Below are 26,857 nucleotides of genomic sequence, written 5' to 3'. Positions count from 1 at the left end.
GGCTCAGAGTTAGTCACTTGCTCAAGGTCTCACAGCAACTAAATGGTGTTTTAGCTGTGGTTTGAATCCAGACCCACCATGCTAAACAATATAAAACACTATAAGAAGATAACATAGAAGGGTATATTAAAATGTTTAACGTAGGCCGGGCATGATGGCTCACGCCTGTAATCCCAGAACTTTGGGAGGCTGATGCAGGTGGATCACTTGAGGTCAGGAGTTTGAGACCAGCCTGACCAACATGGAGAAACCCTATCTCTACTAGAAATACAAAAATTAGCTGGGCGTGGTGGCGTGTGCCTGTAATCCCAGCTACTTGGGAGGCTGAGGCAGGAGAATTGCTTGAACCTGGGAGGCAGAGGTTGCGGTGAGCCGAGATTGCGCCACTGCACTCCAGCCTGGGCAACGAGCGAAACTCCGTCTCAAAAAAAATAAAAGTTTAGTGTATTTCTGGGTGGCAGGATTGCTGGTTATTTTCATTTTCTTCTGTTTATATTTCTATTTTTTATGATGGGTAGGTATTGCATACTGAACAAAAGGCTTCCATAAAGTCTTTTTAAAAAGATGTCAGGGCTGGAGTTTGCTTATCTATAGTGGCAGCCCATGGGTAGGCTGCCTATAGAAACCAGATGCTAAAGCCACCCCGTCCCTGTCCCATCAGCCTAGTGTGCTTCCCTCTCTGGAAATCCCATCGTGCTCCCCTGACCCTTCTTCATATTCAGGACAGTGGGGAAGAAAGAGGGATGGGGGAGGGTGGCCAGCAGGGGCCATGCCAAGGGGTCGGTCATTGTCTGGCAGCAGTGGACTTCCCTCTGTGGCTAAGCGGGAGCCACTTGTCACTGTGGCTTGGACCCCTCTATTTTGCCTCCACAGGCCATTGAGAAACTAGTTGCTCTTCTCAACACGCTGGACAGGTGGATTGATGAGACTCCTCCAGTGGACCAGCCCTCTCGGTTTGGGAATAAGGCATACAGGACCTGGTATGCCAAACTTGATGAGGTGAGGCTGCCACAGGACAGGCCAGGGACTGGGTTGGCAGTGAGGGTGGTTCTGGCACCAGTTGGGAAGGCGCCTGCATTGTATAGCGCTTCTAGGCATATACAAATCTCAGACAGTTTGTTAAAATGGCAATTTCACTTAGCAGAATTACAAATGAGTTTATGCTCTCTTGGTCATCTTCTGGGAAACACGACTATGCATATACAGCCCTCTGCACTACAAGGCTGTTTATTAAGTCACTATCTGTATTATGGCAAACTGGAAATGTTCCAAGTATCCATATGTAGGGGATCATTTAAATAAATTAGTCCATCCACATCATGGAGTACTGTGCAGCTATGAAAAGGAATTTTTTTTTCTCCCCCCTGCCAAGACGGAGTCTTGCTCTGTCACCCAGGCTGGAGTGCAGTGGCGTGATCTCAGCTCACTGTAAGCTCCGCCTCCCGGGTTCACGCCATTCTCCTGCCTCAGCCTCCTGAGCAGCTGGGATTACAGGTGCCCGCCACCACGCCTGGCTAATTTTTTGTATTTTTAGTAGAGACAGGGTTTCACCGTATTAACCAGGATGGTCTCGATCTCCTGACCTCGTGATCCGCCTGTCTTGGCCTCCCAAAGTGCTGGGATTACAGGCGTGAGCCACTGTGCCTGCCCCAAAAAGGAATTTTTTTAATAGCTGGGCATGGTGGCTCATGCATGTAATCTCAGAATTCGGGGAGGTTAAGGTGGGAGGATCACTAGAGCCCAGGAGTTTGTGAGTAGGCTAGGCAACATAGCAAAACCCCGTTTCTGCAAAAAATAAGAAATGGTGGTACATGCCTTTGGTTTCAGCTACTTGGGTGGCTGAAGCAGGAGAATGACTTGAGCTCTGGAGTTTGAGGATGCACTGACCTATGATGGAGCCATTGCACACCTGCTTGGAATGCTAGCTGCATACTCCATGGTGTAGATGGACTAGTCTATTGAACTGATCCCCTACTGATGTTTTTATTTTTGAATCTTATGAAGGTGTTACCTGTTCAAATCAAACAAAAATAAAATAAAAATGAAGGATCTCAGACCCTGTCTAGAAAAGCAGAGTCTACAGGTCTGGGTAGGGACTGGGAATCTGGATTTTCACCAGCTTTCCAGGAGATTCTCATGCCAGTTTTCTATAACTGAGCTTAAGGAAATTTGGGTCCTAATTGCTCTGGCCCAATATTTTCACATAGAGCAGAGGGGAGGACTCAGGACCCAGTGAAGTGCTGTTCCCAAGAGAGGCCCGGGCCTGCCTCTGGACTCTTAAGATGGTACATGGTCTTTTTTTTTTTTTTTCTTTTCTGTTGCTCAGGCTGGAGTGCAGCTCCCTGCAGCCTTGACCTGCTGGGCTCAAGCAATCCTCCTGCCTCACACTCCAAGTTGCTGGGACTACAGCATGTGCCACCACCCCTGGCTAATTTTTGTATTTTTAGTAGAGATGGGGTTTCATCATGTTGGCCAGGCTGGTCTCGAAATCCTGGCCTCAGGTGATCTGCCCACCTTGGCCTCCTAAAGTGTTGGGATTACAGGTGTAAGCCACTGCTCCCAACCTTAAGTTATGTATTAAAGCTGACAAATTATAGCTGTACAGCTTACTCATGCCAAGTTTTTTACCCATGGATTCACCACTCATGCGAAGCAATAGAACATTCTAGCTGGAGTGCTCCCCTTCCCAATTGTTATTGCTCAGATTATTCTGATTTCTATTCCATAAATTGATTTTTTTCCATGTTTCTGAACTTCGTATAACTCGCTGGCTTCTTTTGCTCGATGTCATGTCTGAGATTCATCCATGTTTTCGTGTCTAGCTGTAAGTCTTTTTCTTTGCTGTGTAGTGTTCTATTGTATGACTATACCACAATTTATTCATTTCACTGTTGATGGACATTTCCATTGCATTTCCACCTTTTGGCTACTCTAAACAATGCTGCTGTGAACATTCTTCTGCATGTCTTTTAATGGCACATGACACAAACTCTTAGGAAGGTGGCCTGTGTGGGAATCATAGCATTGACCTACCAGAGTCTCTGTGGGGCTCCAGTGATTTACCACGTGGGAGGGTTGAGGCTTTTTTCCAGATTCCTCCTGTCTTGCCCCTAGACCCCTGTGCCCTGGAAGAATCAGTCGATTATAAGCTGCCTGGGTAGTCTTCTGCTGTAGAATAATAAATGCTGTCCCTCCCCTTCCTTCTGTGGCCCATCAGAACAGGGAACCAGGCTGGCCTGGCATGGTAGCGTGGGCCCCCAGTCAGGTGCTGCCCCTGGGCACCTGCCCACTGGGATGCTGCTTAATGTGCTGCCACCACTTTGTGTCTCTTGTGTTACCAGGAAGCAGAAAACTTGGTGGCCACAGTGGTCCCCACCCATCTGGCAGCTGCTGTGCCTGAGGTGGCTGTTTACCTAAAGGAGTCAGTGGGGAACTCCACGCGCATTGACTACGGCACAGGTATCTGCTGCTTGTGGGGCTCTGTACTTATCTAGCTTCACTGCTTTCTTTTTTGGGCTTCAGGTGGTCTTAGGGCCCTCTTAGCAAGCAAGAGCAATCAAGAATTTGCCAAGCACCTGCAGCCTTTTGGGGCCAGCTGGGGTGCAGGGTGGTTTCATGGGCAGGGAGGGCGTAGGCATGCAGGGAGGCCCAGATGCTGTGGCTCTGCCGTAGTCCACCAGGGGGAGCTGATGCCCTGTGCATGGTGCTCATGCAGCGCTGCTTTCTGTTCTTGTGAAAATGGTCTCTGAGCAACTCATCATCACCAAAATAATAATTATTAATTGAACACTTACTGTATGTCAAGGCAGCAGCTTACTGAAGCTTTGAGAAATGGGAACGCTTCTTGGTGGCCTTTGCAGTGTCATGGTACACCCTCTCCCTTGCACCCCTTGTCTCTTAGCCACATTCTCTGTGCTCTTGAGCTCTTTGGTTCTGTGGTCCATGTAAGCCAAGCAGACTTGGACTTTGAGGAGAGGGAGCATGTGGGCACCTTAAAAGGGAAGTGTGGACAGGTGCTGTGGTGCACGCCTGTAATCCCAGCACTTTGGGAGGCCGAGGGGGAGGAATGCCCGAGCTCAGGAGTTTAAGACCAGCCTAGACAATGTAGTGAGACTCCATCTCTTTTCTAAAAATTTATTTTAAGTCATTTTTATTTATATATACATTTTTTAAGACAGGGTCTTGCTTTGTCACCCAGGCTGCAGTACAGTGATGTGATCTTGGCCCACTGCAGCCTTGACCTCCTGGGCCCAAGTGATCCTCCCGCCTCTGCATCTCCCCACTCCCCAGTACCTGGGACTACAGGTGTGTACCACCAGCCGGGCAATTTATTTATTTATTTTTTTGAGACAGAGTCTCACTCTGTTGCCCAGGCTGGAGTGCAGTGGCACAATCTTGGCTCACTTGCAACCTCCACTTCCTGGGTTCAAGTGATTCTTCTGCCGGGACTACAGGCACACGCCACCACACCTGGCTAATTTTAGTGTTTTTAGTAGAGACAGGGTTTCACCATGTTGGCCAGGGTGGTCTCGAACTCCTGACCTCTGGTGAGGTTACTTCTCCATCCGCCTTGGCCTCCCAAAGTGCTGGGACTGGGATTACAGGTGTGAGCCACTGCGCCCAGCTGATTGTTTTGTAGTTTTTATAGAAAAGGGGTTTTGCCATGTTGCCCAGACTGGTCTTGAACTCCTGAGCTCAAGCTGTTCTCCCACCTCAGCCTCCCAAAGTGCTTGGATTATAGGTGTGAGCCACCATGCTGAGACCCCATCTCTCAAAAATATAAAAGGGAGGCGTTCTCTAGGTCAGGGCATGGCCTGTGTAGCTAAGGAGGACCTCTGCTTTGGTAAGGGCCCACCTTTCCTTCTTCCCTGAAGCAGGCAAATGGGAGCACCGCTCAGCCCTCCCCTTGTCTGGGGAATGTGATCCACAAGAGAGAGCCCCAGCCACAGAGGCAGGCCCTGGAGAAGGGCCCTCTTGGACTGGGTGGGGCTTTGACTAAGACCAGCAGGGAAGAGATAAAAGAGGGAAGACTGGCCACATCAGCAGGGGTTGGTGCCCGAGCTGCATTCGAACCCCTGAACAATGGGAGCCTGGGCCATGGCTGGTCATAATTGAAAACTGTGGTAGGGGAAGGAAACTGAGCTCACAAGCTTCCAGGCCCTGGAGGGGTCTTTGTCCTCCAGAGACAGGGCAGAAGTATTCTCTGACACATTCTCTTCTCACCTCCCTCCAGATAGGTTTTGTGTGACACTGTGAACAATGGGATTCAATCACAGTCCAGTGAGTAGTTCCTATAGTGCAGACCGTTGCTGTTTGATATGACTGGGAAAGGAAGGAGGGTGCTTTTTCACCCTGTAATCTGATCATGTGTTCCCTGCTTAGAAGCCTGCAGTGACTCCCTATTGCTCTTAGGGTAAAGTCTGAGTTCTTTCTGATGGCCACAAGGCCCATGTGACCTGTAGCCTCCTGTCATCACACGTTCTCCCTTGCTCTCACTGCCTTGGACATACTGGCCGCCTTAGGGTTCCTCAAACAGATCAAGCTTTTTCTTGCCTCAAGGCCTATACACATGCTATTCCTTCTGGCTAGAATGCATTTCTTGCTTCCCTCACTCCCTTTGCCTTGCCAACTCACATCTTTCAGATTTCAGATTAGATGTTACTTCCTTAGGGGAAACCTTGAACCCTTATGTCAGGGTCCTCCTGTGATATCCTCCAGTTAGCACCCTGTCTTTCTCCTTCAGAGCTGGAATCATAGTAGTGACTATATTTATAATGTCTGTTGTCTCTGATAGATCATAAACTTTTTGGGGGCAGGGACTGACTTGTCACTGTCTCCTAGTGTGTAACATGGATGGTGACTGCTTACTTAGTAGGTGCTTAGTAAATATGGTGGAAGTGCTCAGTGGGTTAACCCTACATGATGAAATGTAAATGTCCAGCCCGGGTCTTTTAGGAGTAGAATTATAGTACTGGTAGTTCTTTTTTTTCTTTTTTTTTTTTTTTTGAGACAGTCTCACTTTGTTGCCCAGGCTGGAGTGCAGTGGCCTTATCATGGCTCACTGCAGCCTCAACCTCCTGGGCTCAGGTGATCCTCCATCTCAGCCTCCTGAGTAGTTGGGACCACGGGCACATGCCACCATGTCTGGCTAATTTTTGTATTTTTTGTAGAGACAGAGTTTTGCCATGTTGGCCAGGCTAATCTCGAACTCCTGAGCTCAAGCAGTCTGCCTGCCTCAGCCTCCTGAAGTGCTGGGATTACAGACATAAGCCACCATGCCCAGCCAGTATTATAGTTCTTGAAAGGAAAGGACCTAGCACATCTTTCTGAATGGGGAAGAGGTCTCATTGTCTCCATGTTGACCACCTACCTCAGAGGGGCACTTATCAGCGATTTGGACTCTGGGAGAATAAAACAATCCCAGTCCTTTACCTGGATGACTGTCAACCTTGGTTGTTTTTTCTCCTCCAGGGCATGAGGCAGCCTTTGCTGCTTTCCTCTGCTGTCTCTGCAAGATTGGGGTGCTCCGGGTGGATGACCAAATAGCTATTGTCTTCAAGGTGTTCAATCGGTGAGAGAAAGGACAGGAGGGTTGGAGGAGGGGGCGTGAGGGGCCATCTCTTTCCTCCTCAGACTGGGAAATGGGGTGCTGTAGGGTTCTCCTGAGTGGTTCATGGTTCTCTTGTCCTGTCTTAATCAAGCTGTGGCTGTGGATAGAGTGCCCAAGGCTTTTTTCCAACAGGTTCAAATTAACCTCCAAGTAAAAACAAGTGAAAGAATTGTCACGTAGGCCGGGCGCAGTGGCTCACGCCTGTAATCCCAGCACTTTGGGAGGCCCAGGCAGGCGGATCACAAGGTCAGGTGTTCGACCAACATGGTGAAACCCCGTCTCTACTAAAAATATAAGAATCAGCTGGGTATGGTGGCACTGGCCTATAATTCCAGCTACTCAGAAGGCTGAGGCAGGAGAATTGCTTGAACCCAGGAGGTGGAGGTTGCAGTGAGCTGAGATCATGCCACTGCACTCCAGACTGGGTGACAGAGTGAGACTCTGTCTCAAAAAAAAAGAATTGTCTGGGAGGCCGAGACGGGGGGATCACGAGGTCAGGAGATCGAGACCATCCTGGCTAACATGGTGAAACCCCGTCTCTACTAAAAAAAAAAATACAAAAACTAGCTGGGTGAGGTGGCGGGCGCCTGTAGTCTCAGCTACTCGGGAGGCTGAGGCAGGAGAGTGGAGTAAACCCGGGAGGCGGAGCTTGCAGTGAGCTGAGATCTGGCCACTGCACTCCAGTCCTGGCGACAGAGCAAGACTCCGCCTCAAAAAAAAAAAAAAAAAAAAAGAATTGTCACATAATATCTGCCAGTGCCCACACGGTGTTGACCATGTGGAGGAAGAATTCTAAGCACTTTATGTATAACTCATTAATTCTTACAACAACCCTGTGAAATAGCAACTGTTTATTTCCATTTTACATATGAGGAAACTGAGGCACAGAGGTATCCGGTGTCTTCACTGGGTTCACGCCAGCTGAATGCGGGTAGTCAGACTTTGACCTGCTGCCCCGCACCACCCAAGCTAGTCACTGGGCAGCACTGATGTGGATCAGTTACCCAGAGCTCTTCAAATCCCCATTGCGGGCCCCAGTCTAGCAGTGCTGCTGCTGCTGCAGGCCTGTGATGGAGCCCAGGTGGCTGATACGCAGCCTCTGATAAAAGTGAAGGTTGGAACCAGAAGAACCTAGGAGATAACCTGCTGGGACTTGTGTCAGCTTTCAGACAGGCCGACTGAGGCTGGAGAGGCTGAGGCCCTGCCCAGGGTTTTACAAGTTGTCAGGAGTTGATGGCACCAAAACCCACCTTCCTAATCAGTGATTTTTGTTTTTTATTTTTTATTTTTTTTTGAGACAGCATCTCGCTCTGTTGCCCAGGCTGGAGTGCAGTGGCAAGATCTCGGCTCACTGCAAGCTCTGCCTCCTGGGTTCATGCCGTTCTCCTGCCTCAACCTCCAGAGTAGCTGAGACTACAGGTGCCCACCACCATACCTGGCTGATTTTTTTTTCTTTTTTTTTTTTTTTTTTGAGACGGAGTCTCGCTCTGTCGCCCAGGCTGGAGTGCAGTGGCCGGATGTCAGCTCACTGCAAGCTCCGCCTCCCGGGTTTACGCCATTCTCCTGCCTCAGCCTCCCGAGTAGCTGGGACTATAGGCGCCCGCCACCTCGCCCAGCTAGTTTTTTGTATTTTTTTAGTAGAGACGGGGTTTCACCATGTTAGCCAGGATGGTCTCGATCTCCTGACCTCGTGATCTGCCCGCCTCGGCCTCCCAAAGTGCTGGGATTACAGGCTTGAGCCACCGCGCCTGGCCACCTGGCTGATTTTTTGTATTTTTCATAGAGAATGGGTTTCACCATGTTAGCCAGGATGGTCTCGATCTCCTGATCTTGTGATCCACATGCCTCGGCCTCCCAAAGTGCTGGGATTATAGGCGTGAGCCACCTCGCCTGGGCCCCAATCAGTGATTTTTTTTCCCTTTCCTGAGCCAAAAGATGGCTGAGTGTTTGTTGGGGGAAATGAAGCTACATTATTGAAATTGAGACCAGTTACACTCTTCAGGGGTTATTTTGTGGCCTCCTTGTGCTCCCAGTGGCCAAAAGGGTGAGACTGTCTTTTTACTTTTTGCTACCTTCCCTTTCCCTGCCCTCCTGTGCAGGTACCTTGAGGTTATGCGGAAACTCCAGAAAACATACAGGATGGAGCCAGCCGGCAGCCAGGGAGTGTGGGGTCTGGATGACTTCCAGTTTCTGCCCTTCATCTGGGGCAGTTCACAGCTGATAGGTACTGGAGCGGGAGGCGCCTATCCCTCCACCCGCAACCGAGGCTGCGTTCTGTGGCCCTCCCCTGCCCCTCCTGCGCTCCCTCCTTCCCTTCTTCCTGCCCAGGGCAGACAGTGACAGCTTGGAAAGCAGGGCATTAGACCAGCTATTGAGGGAGGCTGTTTGCTGTCGACCTTCTGCTGTGAAAGCCCGTGTGGTGGGCTGGGGGAGGCGGAGGCCAAGCGCCGCCAAGATAATGGGAAGTGACATGGGCTGGAGCAAGGGCGCATGCCTGGCACATAACGGACTGATGTGAAATGCGCCCCAGCTCCTGGCAGCAGCTGTGGGGTTTTATGTTGAAAACGAGGGACCCTTTTGATTTGGTGACCAGTGTCATCCACTGTTATTATCAAGCTGTGTGCAAAGCGGCCTGTTAGGGAGCAGCCACCAAGTGCTGGGCGGTGGGCCTGCTTCCTGTAAGGCTCAGAGAGGCCTGCTCTGGTGTCTCCCCCACTCTTGAAGCTGGTTTTCAGGATGGGGGTGGGTGATCATCTCTATTTTGATGAAGAGTGAACTGCCTACAGAATGATATTCATAAATGACCATTAGTTGTGGCCTTAGGTGCATTGCCTCCCTAAATCTTCTCAGTGAACCTGCGAATGGTCTGCCAGCATGAGGCCAGCTCTGTTGACTGGCACCTGCGCCAGGCACCATACTGCGTGCTGTAGGCGTGGTAATTATTGTCATGGCCCCTAGGAGGAGGTGCTGTTCTTGTCCCCACTGTCCAGGTGAGGAAACTGAACCTTGGCAGGATGAAGTCATGCGTCCAATGCCATGCAGCTAGAGCTTAGCACATTAGAATACACAAACCCAGAGCCATTTACTGCTCCTTCATGGTGAGGTGTTGAGGGCACCATGGGCAGGACTGAGGCCCTTACGTGGGTGTGACTGCTGGGCCGGGTTGCCCAGGTAGTGGTGGGGCCTGGTTCTGAACCCTGGGGCCCATTCCTCTTCCCAGACCACCCATACCTGGAGCCCAGACACTTTGTGGATGAGAAGGCCGTGAATGAGAACCACAAGGACTACATGTTCCTGGAATGTATCCTGTTTATCACCGAGGTGAGGAGGAGGGGTGAGAGAGAAGCCCATGGCTGCTTCCAGGCTTAGATGAACCGAGAATGGTGGCTTTACAGTGGATCAGAAGAGCCAGAGCTGCTGCCCAAAATGGCAGGGCTGGCCGGAGTGGGGTATTGAAAAGGAAGCACCACTGGGCCTCTCCTGAGTCAGCCGCTGCTGACTGTCAGGGCCTCCGCCCAGTTCTCCTTCAGTTTCTCCTAAACACCACAGGAGTCTCGAGATGAGGGTCTAAGACTTGGTCACTAACTGGCCTTGGTGACTGCTGCAGCAGGTCTGAAAGGGTCAGGGTGGGGGAGATTTGTGGGGGAGGGTCGGCATCTTTCAGTGGAGCCCCACAAGGGTCTGTAGAACCATGTGCTTGTGGATGTGTAAAATGAAACCACCAGAGGAGATGGAGTGAACTTCTGGCACAGACAGCTTTTCTGTCGAAGGGACACGTCTCTGTCAGTGCCTGAGGACATGGGCCCGAGCAAAGTGCCAGTGTGGGAGTATGCAGGCCTGGCCTGTTGTGGCAGTCACTGGACAGCCAGCCCCATGGCTGGGCTCTGGAACTGAAAGTTCTTGTCTCACTAAGGCAGGATTCCTTATAGTGGGCCCTGGACCACTTGTGCAAGGTCTCCTAGGGTGTTTGTTAAAATGCACATTCCTGGGCACCCCATCCCAACTTACTGCATCAGAATCTTAGGGGACGAGAGCCAGGAACCTGCATCTAAACACACTTGCCAGGTGACTGCACAGGAAAGCTGGGGACCCTCTGCTCTCTGGACCTCTCTTCAGGGAGATGTTAGGACTTTTCATCCTCCCTGCCATCCCCATGCCCCAGTTTCCAAAGGGTGCCCTAGCTCTGCTATCTGGAGAGGGTTTGAGAGTTCTATCCCTCCTCAGTTCCTTTCCTTACACCAGCACGGATGTCTGCTGCCTCAGTGAGGTCCTTAGCAGGCCTGTGGACGCTGGCCATGGGGGCTGCTGTCCGTCCGGGCTGTGTATTCCGAGCCCCCGAAGAGGTGGAGAAAGCTGGGTTATAACCAGCAGCCTTGGCTCCGAGCTCTTCCTGGTCAACATTCGGCTCAGGCTTCTGCCAAACTCCAGGGGCCAGAGGGGAATGACACATTTTTTCCAAGTCAGCAAATGGAGCCGGGCCTGATGGCTGGGCGGCCACCGCTTCGTTCCTGGAGATCTGCTGCCCTCAGCAGTGTGGCAGGCCCAAGGTCGGGAGGACTCGGGGGCAGCCTGGCTCACTGCCTTGAAAGCCAGTCACGCGCTGCTCTCTGTGGAGTGGAATGTGGGGGTCTGTGGAGCCCTGGGGGACCTCAGGATAAGCTGGAGGAGCAGGGTGGGAAGAAGGGTGCAGATTCCATACTTGAGCTCTTGCGTGTGGCTGAAAGGCTGAGCCGTTTGGGCTCCCCCTGGCGGCTGGCCAGGCCTCTGGATCCCTGTCTATATTCTAACTAGGAGGCAGGCCAGGCCTGGCCTCCAGGATTTTGGGAATTGATTCCATGGTAAAATTTTGTGTCTTTAGTTGGTTGGCTGATGATGTTGGTATAAAAACCCCAAAAGCTTTTCCAAAGTTTGGGACCCAGTTCCTCCACTAGAGGAAATCTCAAAGTAGCCACTAGGTGGCAGGAGAGGCACATTGAACTTGGAGAGGGTTTGGTTACATTTATTTGAGGCCTCAGAAGGAACAGGGAGGGGAGGGCGTGCCTAGAGTTTTTGGCTGTTCCGCACCTTCTCCACAGGGCCGGGTTTTCACTTTGGGTCTAGGCTCTTGGGCATGGTGTTCAACAGTGGGCGCTAGGAGGAGTGTGCCCAGGAGCTGAGGTGGCTGCAGCAAGGGCCCATCTTGCCACGTGGCTGCTGGTTGGAGCACACGTTGTGTTGGTTCTCCAGAGCGCCCACCCTCTTCCACCTCGGAGCAGTGAGCAGCATTTTGCAGCCCCTAGTTGGTGAGTGGCCTGGCCTAGCTCACTGGGGACCTAGAGGCTTGCACAGAGTTCTGTACACCTTGGTTGGGAAGGAGGCAGTGTTTCCTCTGGAGATCCTGGATTCACCATGGTGCTCTTTTAACTGGGAGATTAAATAAAACACTAGAACTTGGGAATGGAATCGGGCAGCCCTTTCTGGGTCTCATGCCAAGACCGCACTGATACCCTTGGGCATCCAAGGTGAGGGACCCCACCTTGCAGGGCCTCTACAGCCTCTGGAAATGCAGCCCTGGCGCCTTTAAGAGCCCAGGGCAGGCAGGAAAAGAATTTCAGTTTCAATCTGGCTTCTAAATTTGGAGTTTTGGGAAGGGAGGGATCAGATTTCAGCTGGAAGGGAAGGAGCTGACAGGAAGGCGCTGTGCAGAGCCTCCCCACCCCCGCCCATCCCCCCAGTTACTGACAGAGGAGCCATTTACAAAAGGCCGATTCTCTGGGGAGTGGAGAGGCAGGAACGCAGCGTCTGTGAGTAATTTCCTGCTCAATATGGCTGCTCTGACTCACACGATTCCCCTGGGGTCACTGCGGGCTGCAGCTCGCTCGGTCGCTCGTTCGTTCTGGTTCTTTCTCTTCTCCCTTTGTGGCTAGAATGAGCTAATTTTTTTTTTTTTTTTTTTTTGTCTTCTAGTCCCGATTCCTTTTTCCCCCCATCGTCCGTTTTTCTTTGCCAGAGTTACAGGGTCTCCTTCTGAAGGACTTAGGGAGGCCCTGGGCACTGAAGGCCTGGGGGCAGCCTGCAGCCCCTCCAAATAAACTACCTCTCTGGCCTTTCTGTGGGTTTGGGGGCCCAGGGCCACCAGAGCTCCAGGATATGGGCCCAGCCCTGGCTCTGCCAGAGGCCTTTTGAGGATCTGTTCTTTGGCCCTGGTGGGCGACGCTGGCCAGGAGGCAGGGGCTCTGTCTTCCAGTGCCCATCTGCCTGCCTTTGCCTCGGAGCCCTTGCTGGGCAGGCCCCTGGCAGACAAAGCCGACAGGGTGCCCGCCCCCTGGTTGCTTGCTCAGAGGGCCCTGTCCAGAGAGTGAAACACAGCTCCATGCTCCCTAAGCTTTCCCAGGCCTGGAAGTATGCACGGGGCTGGAGCCTGTAGACTGGGGAAGGGGTGGGAGGGGGGGGGGGGGGGGGGGGGGGGGGCTGGGGGTGGAGTGTAGTTGAGCTGGGCAGTTGAAACAAAGCTCCCCGAGGTGAGGCCCCTGTAGGCTGGGGGTGCCTGGCTGCCCTCCTGGAGGAGAGAGCCTTGGATGATTCTGGGTGAAGCAGGTGGCCCAAGACAAGGCCCCCAGGGACCAGGGTGGGCTTTGTCTCTGTCGAGTGCCTCGCGCTCTTGCTTGGCTGTGGTGGAGCCTGGGAGAGGAGAGGAGGGGAGGGAGGAGCCTGTTGTCCTTGCTCCTGAACATGGGTGTTTGGATGGGCTTTTTGGGCACCTGGGCCAGGGGAGGGAGATGAGGGGGTAAAATGACAGTTTTTTTTTGACTTAAATCTTAAAAGTTTTGTCACAGTTGCTCTTACTAGAGAAGCAAGAGGCCTGCCAGGAGTGGGTCACCAGGTGGCAGCCCATGGCTCAAGAGTGGGGGCTCCTAAGGGCCCTCGTGGGGGAACTGATGCCCCATTTTGGAGAGCGTTTCTGGCTTATTTTTTCTCCTTCAGATAACCCAGCCTCCCCTGACACCTGCATGTTTCTGGAACCTTCCAAGTCTCTGTTTGTTTGCCAGACTCAGCCTCTGCAGAGTCTTCCTTCTGCAGCATGGGTCTGGGGTGCAGAGCCCTGTTCCCCTGTAAATACTGCCTATGAGCTGGGGGGATATGTTGAGGGGAATTATGAACTGCTTGGTTAATAAATACAAATGTGCTAGACTCGTGGTGTCAGGGGGATATGCTCAGGCACACAGGCGTCCCTCTGTGGTTTCTGACGTCATGGGAATTTCATGCTGGCTGCAGAATCTTTCTCTTCCTTCCTGGAGGGTCAGACTCTTTGGCAAGAGGGAGGACCAGGAATGGATCCGTCCTTGTGCCTGCCTCTTTCAGCTGTTGTGGCGGCCACCCCTTCCCCACCTCCTGGCCAGGCCAGGCTGACTGCTCCTTCAGGCACCCCTGCCTCCCATCCGCCCTCTCTTCCCTCACTCTGCCTGCCATGCAGAGGGCTGTTGGATACCTGGGTTTGGTCATACCCACCTTGGTCCTCTTGCAAATTGACCCTTTCCTCATCTCTTTTAGCTCTGCTGGTGGCAGGTGCAGACCACGTGTCCTGTGGGGGGGGCCTGGGGGAGAAGGGGTGGGCCTGGAGGGGTGGGGTCGAGCTGCTGCTGCTGTTTATCTGAACCCGAGTGAACCCCTGTGCTGGAGAGGCGCTCTGAGGCTCCTGGGGAGTCGGTGGGAACGACACCAGAAGCTCAGGTGGAGATCTTATCTTTCTGAGGCTGCGGGATTTGGTGGGTGACAGGAATCAGGCCCCCTTTTTTTTGGCTGTGGGAGAAAAAGGGGTGGCTGTGGGTGGGTGGGCATGGAATGTTTATATTTTCCTAGCAGGCCTTGAGGGCCAAGGGGGAACCCTGTCTTTGGCACTTGCATGTGCCTGTTTGTATGTTTGCACCCCAGGCAGATGTTGTAGCTTAGTTCCCAAGTGTCTGCGTGTGTGTTGCGTGTGTGTGTGTGTGTATGTATGCATGCATGGGTGTGACTTTGCTGCAGGGGAGGAGGGATGAGCTCCCAGCCAGCCCCTGCCTCTTCTTGTGGCTTCTCTTTTTCAGATGAAGACTGGCCCATTTGCAGAGCACTCCAACCAGCTGTGGAACATCAGCGCTGTCCCTTCCTGGTCCAAAGTGAACCAGGGTCTCATCCGCATGTATAAGGCCGAGGTGAGTGGGGGCTGGCCATTGTGCCCGTCCCTGCTGCCGCACTTAGTCCTGGGCTGGGGACAAAGCAAAAGATGTGGGGCCTGGGGCTCCTGCTTCCTCCTACCCCACTGTTTTGCTCTGAATCTTAGGCCAGCCCCTCTGACACTTGGGGCCTTGGAATCTCCCGTCTGGGGCATGGGCAGTCAGAGAAGCACCAGCCACCCCAGCCCTGAAAAGCTGCAGCCCAGCTCTGTCCTGATGAGCTTGGAGGCTGAGGCAAGGACCTGCTGCGTGGGGAGTTGGGGTGATGGGGGCCTCTGTTCTCCCTTGTCAAGTGGCCGAAGGCTCCTCGAGGCTTGGGCAGCCTGAGTCTGGCTCTCCCATGGCATACCTGGGAAGGGTCTTACCCTTTGGAGGCATCTCTAAAGTGCTGCCTCCAAATGTTACTGTGAATGATCGCTGAGTGGTGGGAGGTCTGATGGTAGGCCAGGAATTGGCATTTTTATGGACCCCCTTCAGGGATTTTGATGCAAATAGTTTTCCCTGCTCTCAAATCAGATGTGGAGGAGAGGAGAGCCGAGGTTTCCTGGAGCTCCCCCTGCTGGCAGGCAGCCGAGGGTGTCTCCTGCCCTCTTGGCGGTGTTCTCCCAGCCAAGGAGGTGGCCTTTTCCCTCTTGGAAGTGGGGAGGAGACATTTTATTTCTACCCTGTCCCTTCTGCTAGCTCCTCCCACTTCCTGGGAAGACTAATTCTAGAACTGTTTGACCTTGGCCAGGGAAGGGCTGGATGTGAAGTTCCACACCTGGAGTGATGGGTCCCTAAAGTCCCTTCTTTCTGTCCTCAGGCTGGTCCTGGTGACTAGTTCATGGCCTCAGACAGTGTCCTGTGGGCACCATCTCTTGACTTCTGGCCGGCCTTCTCTTCTGAGAAGGGTTGCTCCAGGTCTTCATTGGACCTGGGGCTTCCTGGATCCCATCAGCAGAGGCGGGACAACGGGGAAGGGTGCCAGAGGCCAGTGGGGTGGGGGAGCACAGATACTTCCAGTTGGCTTGGCTCCCTACACTCAGTCCTGAAGGGGTTAATGAGGCTTGAACTGAGCAGGCCGGGCCCTCTCTCCCTTCCGTCCCCTCCCACTTTGGTCCCCTTCCTCTGGACCTCACATCCTGTGTTTAGGTTCCAACCCACATACCTCTCTAATCTGAGAGGCCTGAGAGCCTGTTGGCTGGAGCTGCCTAGGCTCCTTCCGGCCACAGCTGGCCACCCCCAGCTCTCCACTCCTCTGCCGTGGGTCACTGCCCTCTGGTGTCCTGGTGTTCCTGACGGCCCCACCCCCGCCAGTCCCACAGTGGGGACTGCTGGGGAAATCTCACTCTACTGTGCTCCCCCCTCCACCGCTCAGGGTGTCTGAGCATGTGAGAGGTGCACAGCGCCCTCCAGCCTCCTCTCAACCCCAACCCTTGTGTGCCAAAGAGAGGACTCTGGCTGCCTTCCCTGCTTGGTACCTGAAGTACTCTACAAGCCTCTTAATTCAAGTGACTCTAAACTTATCTTGACTCAGGCTCTAAGGCCCAAAGGATAGGGTTAGAGACCCTGTCCCCTTCTCTTACCTGCCCTTCCAGAGACAAAAGAACTCCGGGCTGACAGAGGATGAGGGAGGAGCATATTTGGTTTGAAAATGGTGTGGCAAGAACACAGGGATGGTCCGCTCTGCACAGGCTGTTGGGGTCTCCGTGGGGGCTGAGCACAGGGTGGCGAACACAAGGAGGACACTGAAAGTGACCATCTCAGGACGAGGGGCTCTCTAGTAATCACAAAGTGGCCTTCCTGTGGCAGGCGGTGTGTGGGGAAGGGGACAGGCTCCTGTGTAGGGTGACGCTGGAACTCACTGACTTTAAGATCACCAAGTCAGGCCGGGCACGGTGGCTCACGCCTGTAATCCCAGCACTTTGGGAGGCCGAGGCGGGCAGATCACGAGGTCAGGAGATCAAGACCATCCTGGCTAACACAGTGAAACCCCATCTCTACTAAAAATATGAAAAATTAGCCGGGTGTGGTGGCGGGTGCCTGTAGTCCCAGCTACTCAGGAGGCTGAGGCAGGAGAATGGTGTGAACCTGGGAGGTGGAGCTTGCAGTGAGCTGAGATGGTGCCACTGCACTCCAGCCTGGGTGACAGAGCGAGACTGTCTCAAAAAAAAAAAAAAAAAAAAAAAGATCAAGTCTTCGCCTGTAATCCCAGCACTTTGGGAGGCTGAGGCGGGTGAATCACTTGAGGCCAGGAGTTCGAGACCAACCTGGGCAACATGGTGAAACGCCATCTCTACTAAAAATATGAAAATTATCTGGGTGTGGTGGCTCATACCTGTGGTCCCAGCTACTTGGGAGGCTGAGACGGGAGAATCGCTTGAACCTGGGAGGCAGAGGTTGCAGTGAGTCGAGATCATACCACTGCACTCCAGCCTGGGCAACAGTGAGACTCCGTCTCAAAGAAAAAAAAAAGATCACTGGCTGGGTGCGGTGGCTCACGCCTGTAATCCCAGCACTTTGGGAGGCCAAGGCAGGTAGATCACCTGAGGTCAGGAGTTCGTGACCAGCCTGGCCAACATGGTGAAACACTGTCTCTACTAAAAATACAAAAGTTAGCCTGGCATCATGATGCGCACCTGTAATTCCAGCTACTCAGGAGGCTGAGGCAGGAGAATCACTTGAATTTGGGAGATGGAGGTTGCAGAGAGCCGAGATCGTGCCACTGCACTCCAGCCTGGGCAACAGAGCGAGACTCCATCTTTGAGAAAAAAAAAAAGAAGAGATCACCAAGTCTTTGCAGTGTTTAGGACTCATTGGCAACTTACTAGCAAGTAGCCCTTAGTCCTTAGTCCCGAAGGGCCCATGGGCTGGCATTTTGCCTGCACAGAGGTCCAAGGAGAGGGCTTGCTTTCTCTGGCCAATTCTTAGACCGTAGGGAGGCCCTCCAAGGCCTGCCAGTCTTGCAGTCCAGGGGTAGGTAGGAAGGCTGGGTTTTCAGTCAGAACTGGTTGATTGAGGGAAGTCAGCCTCCTGGGCTGCCACAGAAGTCTGACCAGCCTGGCAGTGGGTAGCCTCAGGATTTGGGTCTAACTGTCCCAGCTTTTCTGACCGAACAACCAAGTGCTCTCAGAGGCCTTGTGTGGTTGTGGGGGCCTGTCTTTCCTGTGGGCCACGGCTATGCAGTTGCTGCCTTCAGAAGGACCTTGTCAGGACCCAGGGAGTCCCTTCCCCAGCTTGAATCACCTCTGGCTGGAAGGTCAGAGGGGACAGGCTGAAGCTGCTGCTCCGCCCAGGTACATGGGAGGGCCTTGCTGGGAGAAAGGCGGGGCTGGAGGCTCCTCCTGCCCTGGAGCCTTAGCCTTCCTTGGCCCAGTTCCTGGCCTCTCCTGTGGCTCTGAGGGGGCTGACTCTGGGGTCCTGTGGGCAGAATGGAAAGAACCCCTGCCTCCACCCCTTCTTGCCTTGCAGCTTCTCCTGTGGGAGCTAGAGGGAGATTGACCTTTGACCCCTTCAGGAATTCCAGGGCCCTGGGGGGTGGGAGAGCTCTTATGACCACTTCCCGGATGACATAAGCACCATGGCAGCTGCCTTGGCCTCTGGCCTGGATCTGCGGCTGCTCCCCCTCCCGCCCAGGGACCACCTCCCGCTCCCTGCTCCCCACATTCTGTGCCTCAGACCCAGGATCCTCGCTGTGGCCAGGGCTCTGCTCCCCACTCCACCATGAACTAGATTTCCATCCTTCTTTCCCTCCCCTCTTGGCGCCTCTTTGACCCACTCGTCACCCCCGTGCCTCTTCCTCCTATGTTCTACAGCTGCTTTTTGAGGAGAGGGAACCTGGGCCAGTCATAGCACCCCTTTTGTCTCTCTAAGTTAGTTGGAGGTTGAGACCACAGCCACAGAGTGAGACTCTTACTCTCTCTGAGGCCGTAAGTCTTGTTCCACCCCAGCCAGGAGGTGCTTAACATACTCTGATTGTTTCTGTGGCCAAAGGTGTGGGAGGAGGCCCTGGTCAGTCTTGGCAGATCCAACCCTCACATGCCCACAGCGGCTCCTGTGAGAGCTAGTGTCCAGGTGTGGCGGGCATGGGGGTGCTGTTGTGGGAGCTGCGGCTGGAAGCTGGGGTCGGCTGCCTGTGGACCAGCCTAGCTTCTGTGATAGGCTCTGTCGCTTGCTCTCCAGCTCTGCTTCTCTGCTAGGAGCCTGGCTGGGCTGGGCTTAGGGAGTTGGGCCTCCCCCCTGCTCAGCCATTCCCCTGTTCAGCACTCTTTTTCCCCTGCCCCCCACACAGGCTGCTGGGAATTGCCCAGGAGTGGGGGGATCTCAATGTCAGCTGCTGCTTCTTGTCTCACTCTGAAGTGCCAAGATGCCTTTTTCACTCCAGAGAACTGAAAACTGGAGAAAACAGGCTCCGGGGCCCAGCCTCAGCCTCTTAGGCTTATGTTCGTTCAGATGTCCCCATGTCTCTTCTCTAGAACCGGGACCTGGGCTGGGGGCGTCCGCAGTGATCAGGAGGGTTCTTTTCACCTCAGATTCCCAACTTCCCTCTCTCGGCCAAGTGATGTCACTTGGCTGTCTCTTCTCGGTTTCTACCTTGTAGGTTTGGGCTGCCTTTTCTCTCTCTCTCGTGGGTCTCGTTGTGGAGTGGGTATTTTGGGATAGAAGTAGTGAGGAACTGGGGAGGAAGGCCTGGGGGCTCCCCTGGCAGGGCCACTTCCTGGGCCTGGGATGGACACCTGGGAGCTGCTGCGGTTGTTGGGGTCCTGGCAGGGGTGTGGTGTGGCCCTCACCACTCTGCTCACCTGCTCCTTCCTCACAGTGCCTGGAGAAGTTCCCTGTGATCCAGCACTTCAAGTTCGGAAGCCTGCTGCCCATCCATCCTGTCACGTCGGGCTAGGAGGGGCTGAGCCGAAGAGCCACCCAGGCCACAGTTCCTGTGCCTGCCTTCCCCACCCCAGCAGTGGCCCCTCCCCATCCCCTCCCTCTGTTCATCCCGTTTGATGAGAGGCTGTTTACTGGGGTGGGGTGGTGAGACGGGGTTGAGGGGGCTTGGAGCATAAGGCTTCAGGGCCCAAGTTGGGAGAAGTGACCAAAGTGTAGCCGGTCTCCTGAGCTCCCCTGTGCTGGACTGGCCAGAAGAGAGGGTTTGGGGCCCGGTCACTCCGCCACCCTCTCCTGTTCCTAGCCTCTTCTCCCTTCGCTCCTGTCCAGTCTGGTTTTGAGAGCAGGGGCTGTTCTGCAGCACTGCAGGGAGGGGAGGGGAGATACCCTGCTGCTTCCATTGCTTTTCCTTTCCTGGAGTCAATGCCTTTCTAAGGGTTGGAGTTGCTCCTTGCAGGGGCAGGTCAGTTTCCCAGGCCATGCTGGGGTGGCCATCTATGCTAGGGCTGGAAGCTGATGCTGGCTGCCAGCCATGGGCTGGGGTGGGGTGGGGTGGTGGAGAGGCCTTAGCTGTCCTGGCTGGTGCCCCTCCCAGGCTCCTTTTCACCCTGCCCCCTGGGCCTGAGGCCCTCTGTGTCCAAGCCTCCTCCTGGCTCTTCTGTTCTCTAGCCCTTGACTTTGCTGGGTTTCCTGGCTATAGCCACATCTCTCCCGCTCCCCAAGGGTAGCATAGCCAATGGAAGCTGTCCTTTGGGTAGGTGCTGGGCTCCTGGGAGGGCCCAGCTGATAGGGTGAGGCACGTCTTTCCAGAACCTTCCCTGGCAGGGAGGAGGGTGGCAGAAACTCAGGAAGGGGCTTGGGGCCCATTGTATCTGGAGAGCCTGGATTCCTTTTGGCAGTCTTAGGCCCGGCAGCTTCTGCTACCTTTGTGCTGCTGCGAGTTTCACCCTGGGACTGTGGGCCCTGCTTCTCTGTTCCCCTGGGTGGTGGGTGGGCCCAGAAGGTGGCGGTCCCACGCCTTGTCCTCCCACCTCCCTGAACTGTCCATTGCCTTTATAGGGTGAGGTAAGTGACTGCCTCCCAAGCCCCGGCTTTGGCTCTGAGGATGGGCCCAGAAGGGGGCTGGGCAGGCCCATTGAGGGCCACCAATTGAGGTTTCTCCTAGGGCTGTTTCTGGGCCTGCCTCTTACAGGCTTGTCCCCCAGGCCTGCCCTTCTCCACTGCCCCCTCCTGTGTCTGGGTCCACACACCCTTCGGGAAGGGGGAGCACTGAGAAGCACAACACAGGGGCTCGGCCTGGAATCCGGTGATGGTCTGGGCAGAGGCTGGGTCAGGAGTCCCAAAGGTCAGTGACAGTTTCTCACAAGAGGCCCAGTGTCCACCTCTCTCCCAGGGCCAGACACCCCTTCCTGGCTCCCCCATCCCCCTTTGGGCTCCCAACCCCTTGCACCCTCACTGCTGTTCGGATTAAAGCCTCTGTTTTGCACCTGTCACCAGTGTGAGGTATGTCTTTTCATGTCACATGTTTAGCCCATGTCTGCATGACTGACCTCCATCAGGTCCCCTTCCCTCAGGCCACAGTGTCTGAGACTTGAGCTGTTTCAGTTTGGGTTGAACCTTTCCTGGGTTTAAATCCCATCTGTCTGCAGCCCCAGCTGCAAGGTTGTAAGTTACTGAAGCCTCTGAGCCCCAGCTTCCTCATTCACAAAATGAGGACAGTCACAGGGTGACTGCCAGGAGTGGACAGCAGATGTGAAGTCCTCAGGTTAGGGCCTGGCACATAGCATATCCTGGGTGTTTGCTGCAGCTGTGCTTGGTGAAGGGGCTGTCTGGACTCCCGGCTTAGCCCCAAGCTGGCCAGGGAGCCTTTGGATGGGGTTTGACAGTGGAACATGCACCTGTGGTTTATGAGGGGGTAGCCCTCTGTTCTCCCTTCTCTGCCCCTTCTGTCCCTGCTGGGCTGGAGTTGGGGGTCTTAGGCTGCTGTGCCCCAGACTTCCTTAAGACACTCTTGCTCAGAGAACAAGGGTCCCTTACCTTTCTCTTGCCCATAGAGGCCTTGCACGGACTGGAAAGCTTCAGCCCCTCAACACCTTGGACTGCCTTGGAGCCTGGTGACCAGCAGCCCTGTCTGGAGTCAGGCACACCTGAGTTCAAACCGAGCAGCTGCTCCTTAGTCACCAGGAGTAGGAGGGCCCTGATGGTTGACTTCATCTCTCTGAGCCTTGGCTTCCTGATCTGAAAAACGGGCTTAATGATATCCCTACCATTGGTCTTGAGGATTCCTTCATTTCACAAATAGTGGCTTCATGTTCCTCAAGACTGCAGTGCATCCAAATATGACAGTGTTAGGTAGCGGGTGGATTATGGAGAAAATAACCTTAGAAAACTAGAGAAGGCATTGATGGGGGCGGGGCAGGGGGTTATCTACCTAGAAGGTCCTGTGAGCTGATACCCCGAGGACAAGAAAGAGCCGCTGCAGAGAGCTCAGGCCCGGGCCCAGAGGGCTAGGGTTGGGTGGAGGGGTCAGACTTGTAGGCCGGGGCCTTGCGGGCTCTGCTGAGTTTGGACAGTGTTCTATGGGAAGGTGCTGGAGGGTTTTGTTGGGGAGAAGGGGAGACAGGACCATTTGGGAGGCTGTAGCTGTGATTGGGCACAGGGATGGTGGTGGCCTGGATGAGGGTTCAGAGTGGGGTGGTGGGAAGTGGTCCAATTTAGGCTGCATTTGGTGTCGCTAACAGGAAGGGAGTTATGACAGGGAGCTGAGCAGCCAAGAACCCCAATTATTGACTTACGTGGCTGGGTGCCATTTCCTGGGGTGGGGGGCCCTGAGGGATAGGAATTGCCATGGGGGCACGGAACTGCCTGTTAACTTCTAAGAGGAGGTGCTGAGGAGGAGGGCGCTGGGGTGGGCTTCTGAAGAGGATGGAGGTGGCGGGCATGGTGACGAGGCATAGTGCCAAATGGGTGGAACATGCAGATGAGAGAGGAGAGGGCTGGCTTCTGCACAGAGGAGGAGGGTGGGGTGTGGGCAGGGGACCCTAAGCTTCAAATACAAGGAACATTGGCCCTGGGTGGGCTTCCGTGGGGTAGTGGAGGGGTGAGTAGGGATGAGAACATGGGCGGCACCCTGTGAGGTCTGCTTGATGTGGCACAGGCCCCCAGCATAGGAGGAAGATGTGGAGGGACGGTCAGATGGTCTGCTGCCTGAGGTGTACACTGGCGAGACATCACTTGCTTCTCTTCTGAGTTTCACTGTGGTGGGAACAGGGACGGAGAGTGGGCAGGGTGGCGGCCAAGGGACTGCCTTGAAGGTGGGCTCTGGTCAGGCCAGCAAGGGGCTGCCTCCTGAAGGTCCAGGAGAGCGGGAGGCTGAAGGAAGCGAGGTTCTGAGAAGGTATACTGGGGGCCTTCATGGGACAGGCGGCTGCAGCGGAATGCTCGTTTCTCCCTGTGGGAGGAAGGCAGACCCTGCACCGATTTGGTGGTGGGTTGGGCTGGGTTTATTTTTACAGGGAAATGTAAGGCACAAGGGGCAGTGAGAGCACACCGAGGACGTGGGTGTGGGCTTCTGCGCAGGGCGGGAGCCCACTCAGGCCCTGGGAGATGGGCCGTGGGGGCACACGCACCTGCAGCCCATGCTGTGCTCGGTGAAGGGTGGCCTGCTGCTGGCACTCCAGCAGCTCAGCGTGTCCTAAGGAAGCCCTCTGAGTGTGGGGGTGGCCGCAGAGCTGGAGGGCGGGTTTCCCAGCATCCTGGGCCACAGGAGCTCCAGAGGACAAGCTGAACTCAGACGCCTGTGCTCCTTTTTGATTCACCAGGGCAGAGGCCGCTTCGTTGCTCATGGGAGGTGAGAGGAAGAAGCCTTCCTGGGAGAAAAATCCCGGGCAGAGGTTGGAGTTGGAAGGAAAACAAAGCTCAGGGTTTGGTGTGCCCAAGATTTGGGCCTAAGTCAGGTGATATGTTTTTCTTGAATCCCACAAGCATTAAGCTAGTTGCAAAGGAGGATGGAAGGTGATGCGGCTGGGTGGACTTCAGGTAAGCTCTGGAATACTCTGTGGAGGAGGTGGCGTGTGGGCATCCTCTCACCTGGGTGATGCAGACCAAGGACGTGCTAGCAGGGCCATTGTGCACAGAGATGTGAAGAGGTGGCTGGCAGGGGACACAGCTGCAACAGCAGGTGGGGGCTGACCTGCAGAGGGCTTTAGCACCAGCTCGGGGTCCAAGACCCCTGCCATGGATGCCCGTAGCACTCCACACATGGCCTTGACACTTGCCTAGCTGCATTTAATTCTCTGCAAAATGCATTGCTTAAGGTTCGTCTTCCCTGCTAGAAGGTGAGCTGCAGGAGGGCAGGGACTGTCTGTCCTGCCCACTGCTGTATTCCAGTGCCCAGCAGAGACTGGCACACAGCAGGCACCTGGAAGCAGGAATCAGTGGTTCGGTGGGGAGTTGGTGGGGAGCTGGGGAAGTATTTAACTGGCGCCTTTGTGGTGTGTGTGAGAGGATTGGGATTTAGGAAACTCGTGGGCAGCTGGCTGGATGCTGGTGATGGGACTGGAGCCTTGGCACAGGTAAGAGATGTTGAAGGCTCCGAGCAGCACAGAGAGAGGCCCTGGGCTGGGAAGCAGAGGGTGGAGGTAGGAGCTGGTGCTGAGGAAGAGTGAGGAGCTCTCAGTGACCCTAGGCACGTGCCTGAGAGGAGGACTCTGGGGAAGGTAGCTCAGCCAGGGGTGCAGAGTTTGAGGAGCTCTGGTAGACATGTTGCATGGGCTGACTGGGAGGCTGGCAGGGCTGTCAGGACCCAGGTGGAGTGGGGAATCTGGGGTCAAAGGGATTCCCAGAATCCTCTGCTGCGCCCTGCTTGTTCTCCAGCCTCAGGCCCTTGCCCACACCCTTGCTGTCAAGGTCTAGCCACCCTGGCTGCCTCTCTTCCTCACACTCCTGGAGCCGCTGATCAGTTTGGCCATGTTCGAAGAACCCTTTACCCCTCTGGGGAGACCCTGGTCTTTCTTTGGGGCTCAGCTGAGGCTTTGCTCCTTCTGAGAGGCCTCCCCTGGCCCCCTAGACCGGGGCTGGTGTCCTGGGCCTGCTTGCCTGGGTGTCCCCACCCCACCCAGCACTCAGCCATACCCCTGCTGTAGGGACACCAGGGTCTTTGTTGGGGAGGGGCAGCCACCTTGTTGGAATTTGGGGTGGTAGGGGGCTGTCTGCTCTGCAGACATAGCTTCTCTTTCCTTGGGGTTCCTTGGTGGGGGCTGATGGAGAATCATGGGAGGCAGGCTAAAGCCCACCACCTTGCACTCAGCACCTAGCTTTGCTGCTCCTGTGAGGCCAGAGACCTCATCTGTCCTATTTCCTGCTAGCCCTAGGAGGGTCCTACAGGCACTCGGTACATGTCTGTGAAATGGCTGTGATAGTGGCAGGGGTCCTCGTGCAGCGCATGATAGAGACAGGAGGGGCAGGTCGGCCCTGGAGAATCCGTGGCGAGAGGAAGCTGGGGCACGTGAGCAGAGCGGGCAGGGAGACTGGCCACTCTTGCCCTGGTGCCAGGCAGCCAGCACTGGAGGTGGGTATGGGGCCTGTAAGAGGGCAGTTCTGAGTGCTGTGGAGCCAAGCGGAGGAGCAGTGGGCTGAAGAGAAAGGGTGAGGTTGGCACAGTGGGAAGGAAGAAGGAGGCAGGTGGGCATGGGGGAGCCTGGGGTACCTGAGAGCCACTGCAGGCCGAGGGCGGAGGAAGGGAGCTGGGGAGAGGACCAGAGAGGCCCAGGTCAGGGTTGAGCCCGGAGGCTGGCTTGCTTTCATTCACTCAGCAAACACTGCTGGAGCCCTCTCTGCTGTAGTCTGGGGACAAGTGTTGGGACGGTGCGGTGAACAAGACGGGCAGCACAGTCCCTCCTGGAGCATCTTCCCTCCTAGACTTAGTCTAGCAGAACCTGCGAAGCACCCTATGTGTTCAGCAGTTGGGGATTGTTAGGGGGCTGGAGGGAGCAGTCATACTATGGGCTGTCAGATGATGCGATTATCCATTTATTCATGCGGATAATCTGTTATTAGTGGGGAAGGCAGCTGCAAAGACTGTAGGTGAAGGACAATGCTTTTTTGTAAAAAAGCAGAAATCTGCATTCTTGATCTGTCTGTCTGTCTGTCTGTCCATCTACATGAACACAGGCCCAGGTAGTCATGGGCTTATCTCTGGGTGGTGGGGATATGAGGATTTTTGGAAAATTCTTTTTTTTTTTTTTTTTTTGAGACGGAGTCTCGCTGTGTCGCCCAGGCTGGAGTGCAGTGGCCCGATCTCAGCTCACTGCAAGCTCCGCCTCCCAGGTTTACGCCATTCTCCTGCCTCAGCCTCCGGAGTAGCTGGGACTACAGGCGCCCGCCACCTCGCCCGGCTAGTTTTTTGTATTTTTTAGTAGAGACGGGGTTTCACAGTGTTAGCCAGGATGGTCTCGATCTCCTGACCTCGTGATCCGCCCGTCTCGGCCTCCCAAAGTGCTGGGATTACAGGCTTGAGCCACCGCGCCCGGCCTGGAAAATTCTTAATGCTTTTCCTGCTTCCAAGATAGTTATGAAAATGCCAACATGGTTGGATGTGGTAGCTCACGCCTGTGATCCCAGCCCTTTGGGAGGCCGAGGCGGGCGGATCACGAGGTCAGGAGATTGAGACCATCCTGGCCAACATGGTGAAACCCTGTCTCTACTAAAATACAAAAAATTAGCCGGGTGTGGTGGTGCACGCCTATAATCCCAGCTACTTGGAAGGCTGAGGCAGGAGAATCAGTTGAATCCGGGAGGCGGAGGTTGCAGTGAGCTGAGATTACACTATGTACTCAAGCCTGGGCGACAAAGCAAGACTCCATCTCCAAAAAAGAAAATGCCCAACATTACTGAACCACAAAAGAAAAAGTAGTGGCGGGTCAGTTTTAACCTTGCTTTATGTTTTTCATATTTGGTTTTTAAATCTTTCTACCATATCCACATACTACTTTTGTAATAAGAAAAAAAAAGGAAACTGAATAAAAAGATTTCCTCCCTAACAAGCACTGGAGGATGGTGCATCTTCAGCGGAGAGGAGGGGGGTTGGTCGTCCTTCAGTCAGGAGGGAGAGGAAGGAGAGGGGCCTTGCTCAGATCTGTTGGAATAAAGAAGGGGAGGTGAGTTCTTGGTAGGTGCTTTGGCCCAGAGACCCCCT

At 54.5% G+C, this 26,857-nt stretch overlaps 1 protein-coding gene across 4 annotated transcripts in view; it reads left to right on the top strand.

Moving 5' to 3' along the window:
• PTPA (protein phosphatase 2 phosphatase activator) overlaps positions 1 to 21,155 on the top strand; it is a 33,607-nt gene extending 12,452 nt beyond the window's left edge. For 3 of the 4 annotated variants that reach the window (XM_026457137.1, XM_026457138.1, XM_026457139.1), the window contains 7 exons: positions 874 to 999; positions 3,342 to 3,459; positions 6,472 to 6,571; positions 8,710 to 8,834; positions 9,831 to 9,931; positions 14,674 to 14,781; positions 19,601 to 21,155. In XM_026457137.1, coding sequence (XP_026312922.1) covers positions 874 to 999; positions 3,342 to 3,459; positions 6,472 to 6,571; positions 8,710 to 8,834; positions 9,831 to 9,931; positions 14,674 to 14,781; positions 19,601 to 19,678 — 756 coding nt within the window. In that variant the 3' untranslated portion in view covers positions 19,679 to 21,155. Of the gene's footprint in view, positions 1 to 873; positions 1,000 to 3,341; positions 3,460 to 6,471; positions 6,572 to 8,709; positions 8,835 to 9,830; positions 11,893 to 14,673; positions 14,782 to 19,600 lie in introns of all 4 variants that reach the window. The other variant, XR_003309966.1, reaches the window with a different exon arrangement.
• Positions 21,156 to 26,857: the final 5,702 nt, after the last annotated feature.

The sequence above is a fragment of the Piliocolobus tephrosceles genome, chromosome 14 (genome assembly GCF_002776525.5).
Source record: "Piliocolobus tephrosceles isolate RC106 chromosome 14, ASM277652v3, whole genome shotgun sequence".
NCBI lineage: Eukaryota > Metazoa > Chordata > Mammalia > Primates > Cercopithecidae > Piliocolobus > Piliocolobus tephrosceles.
Note: the sequence above shows the minus strand (reverse complement) of the source record. Positions and strands in the feature narration are given on the sequence as shown.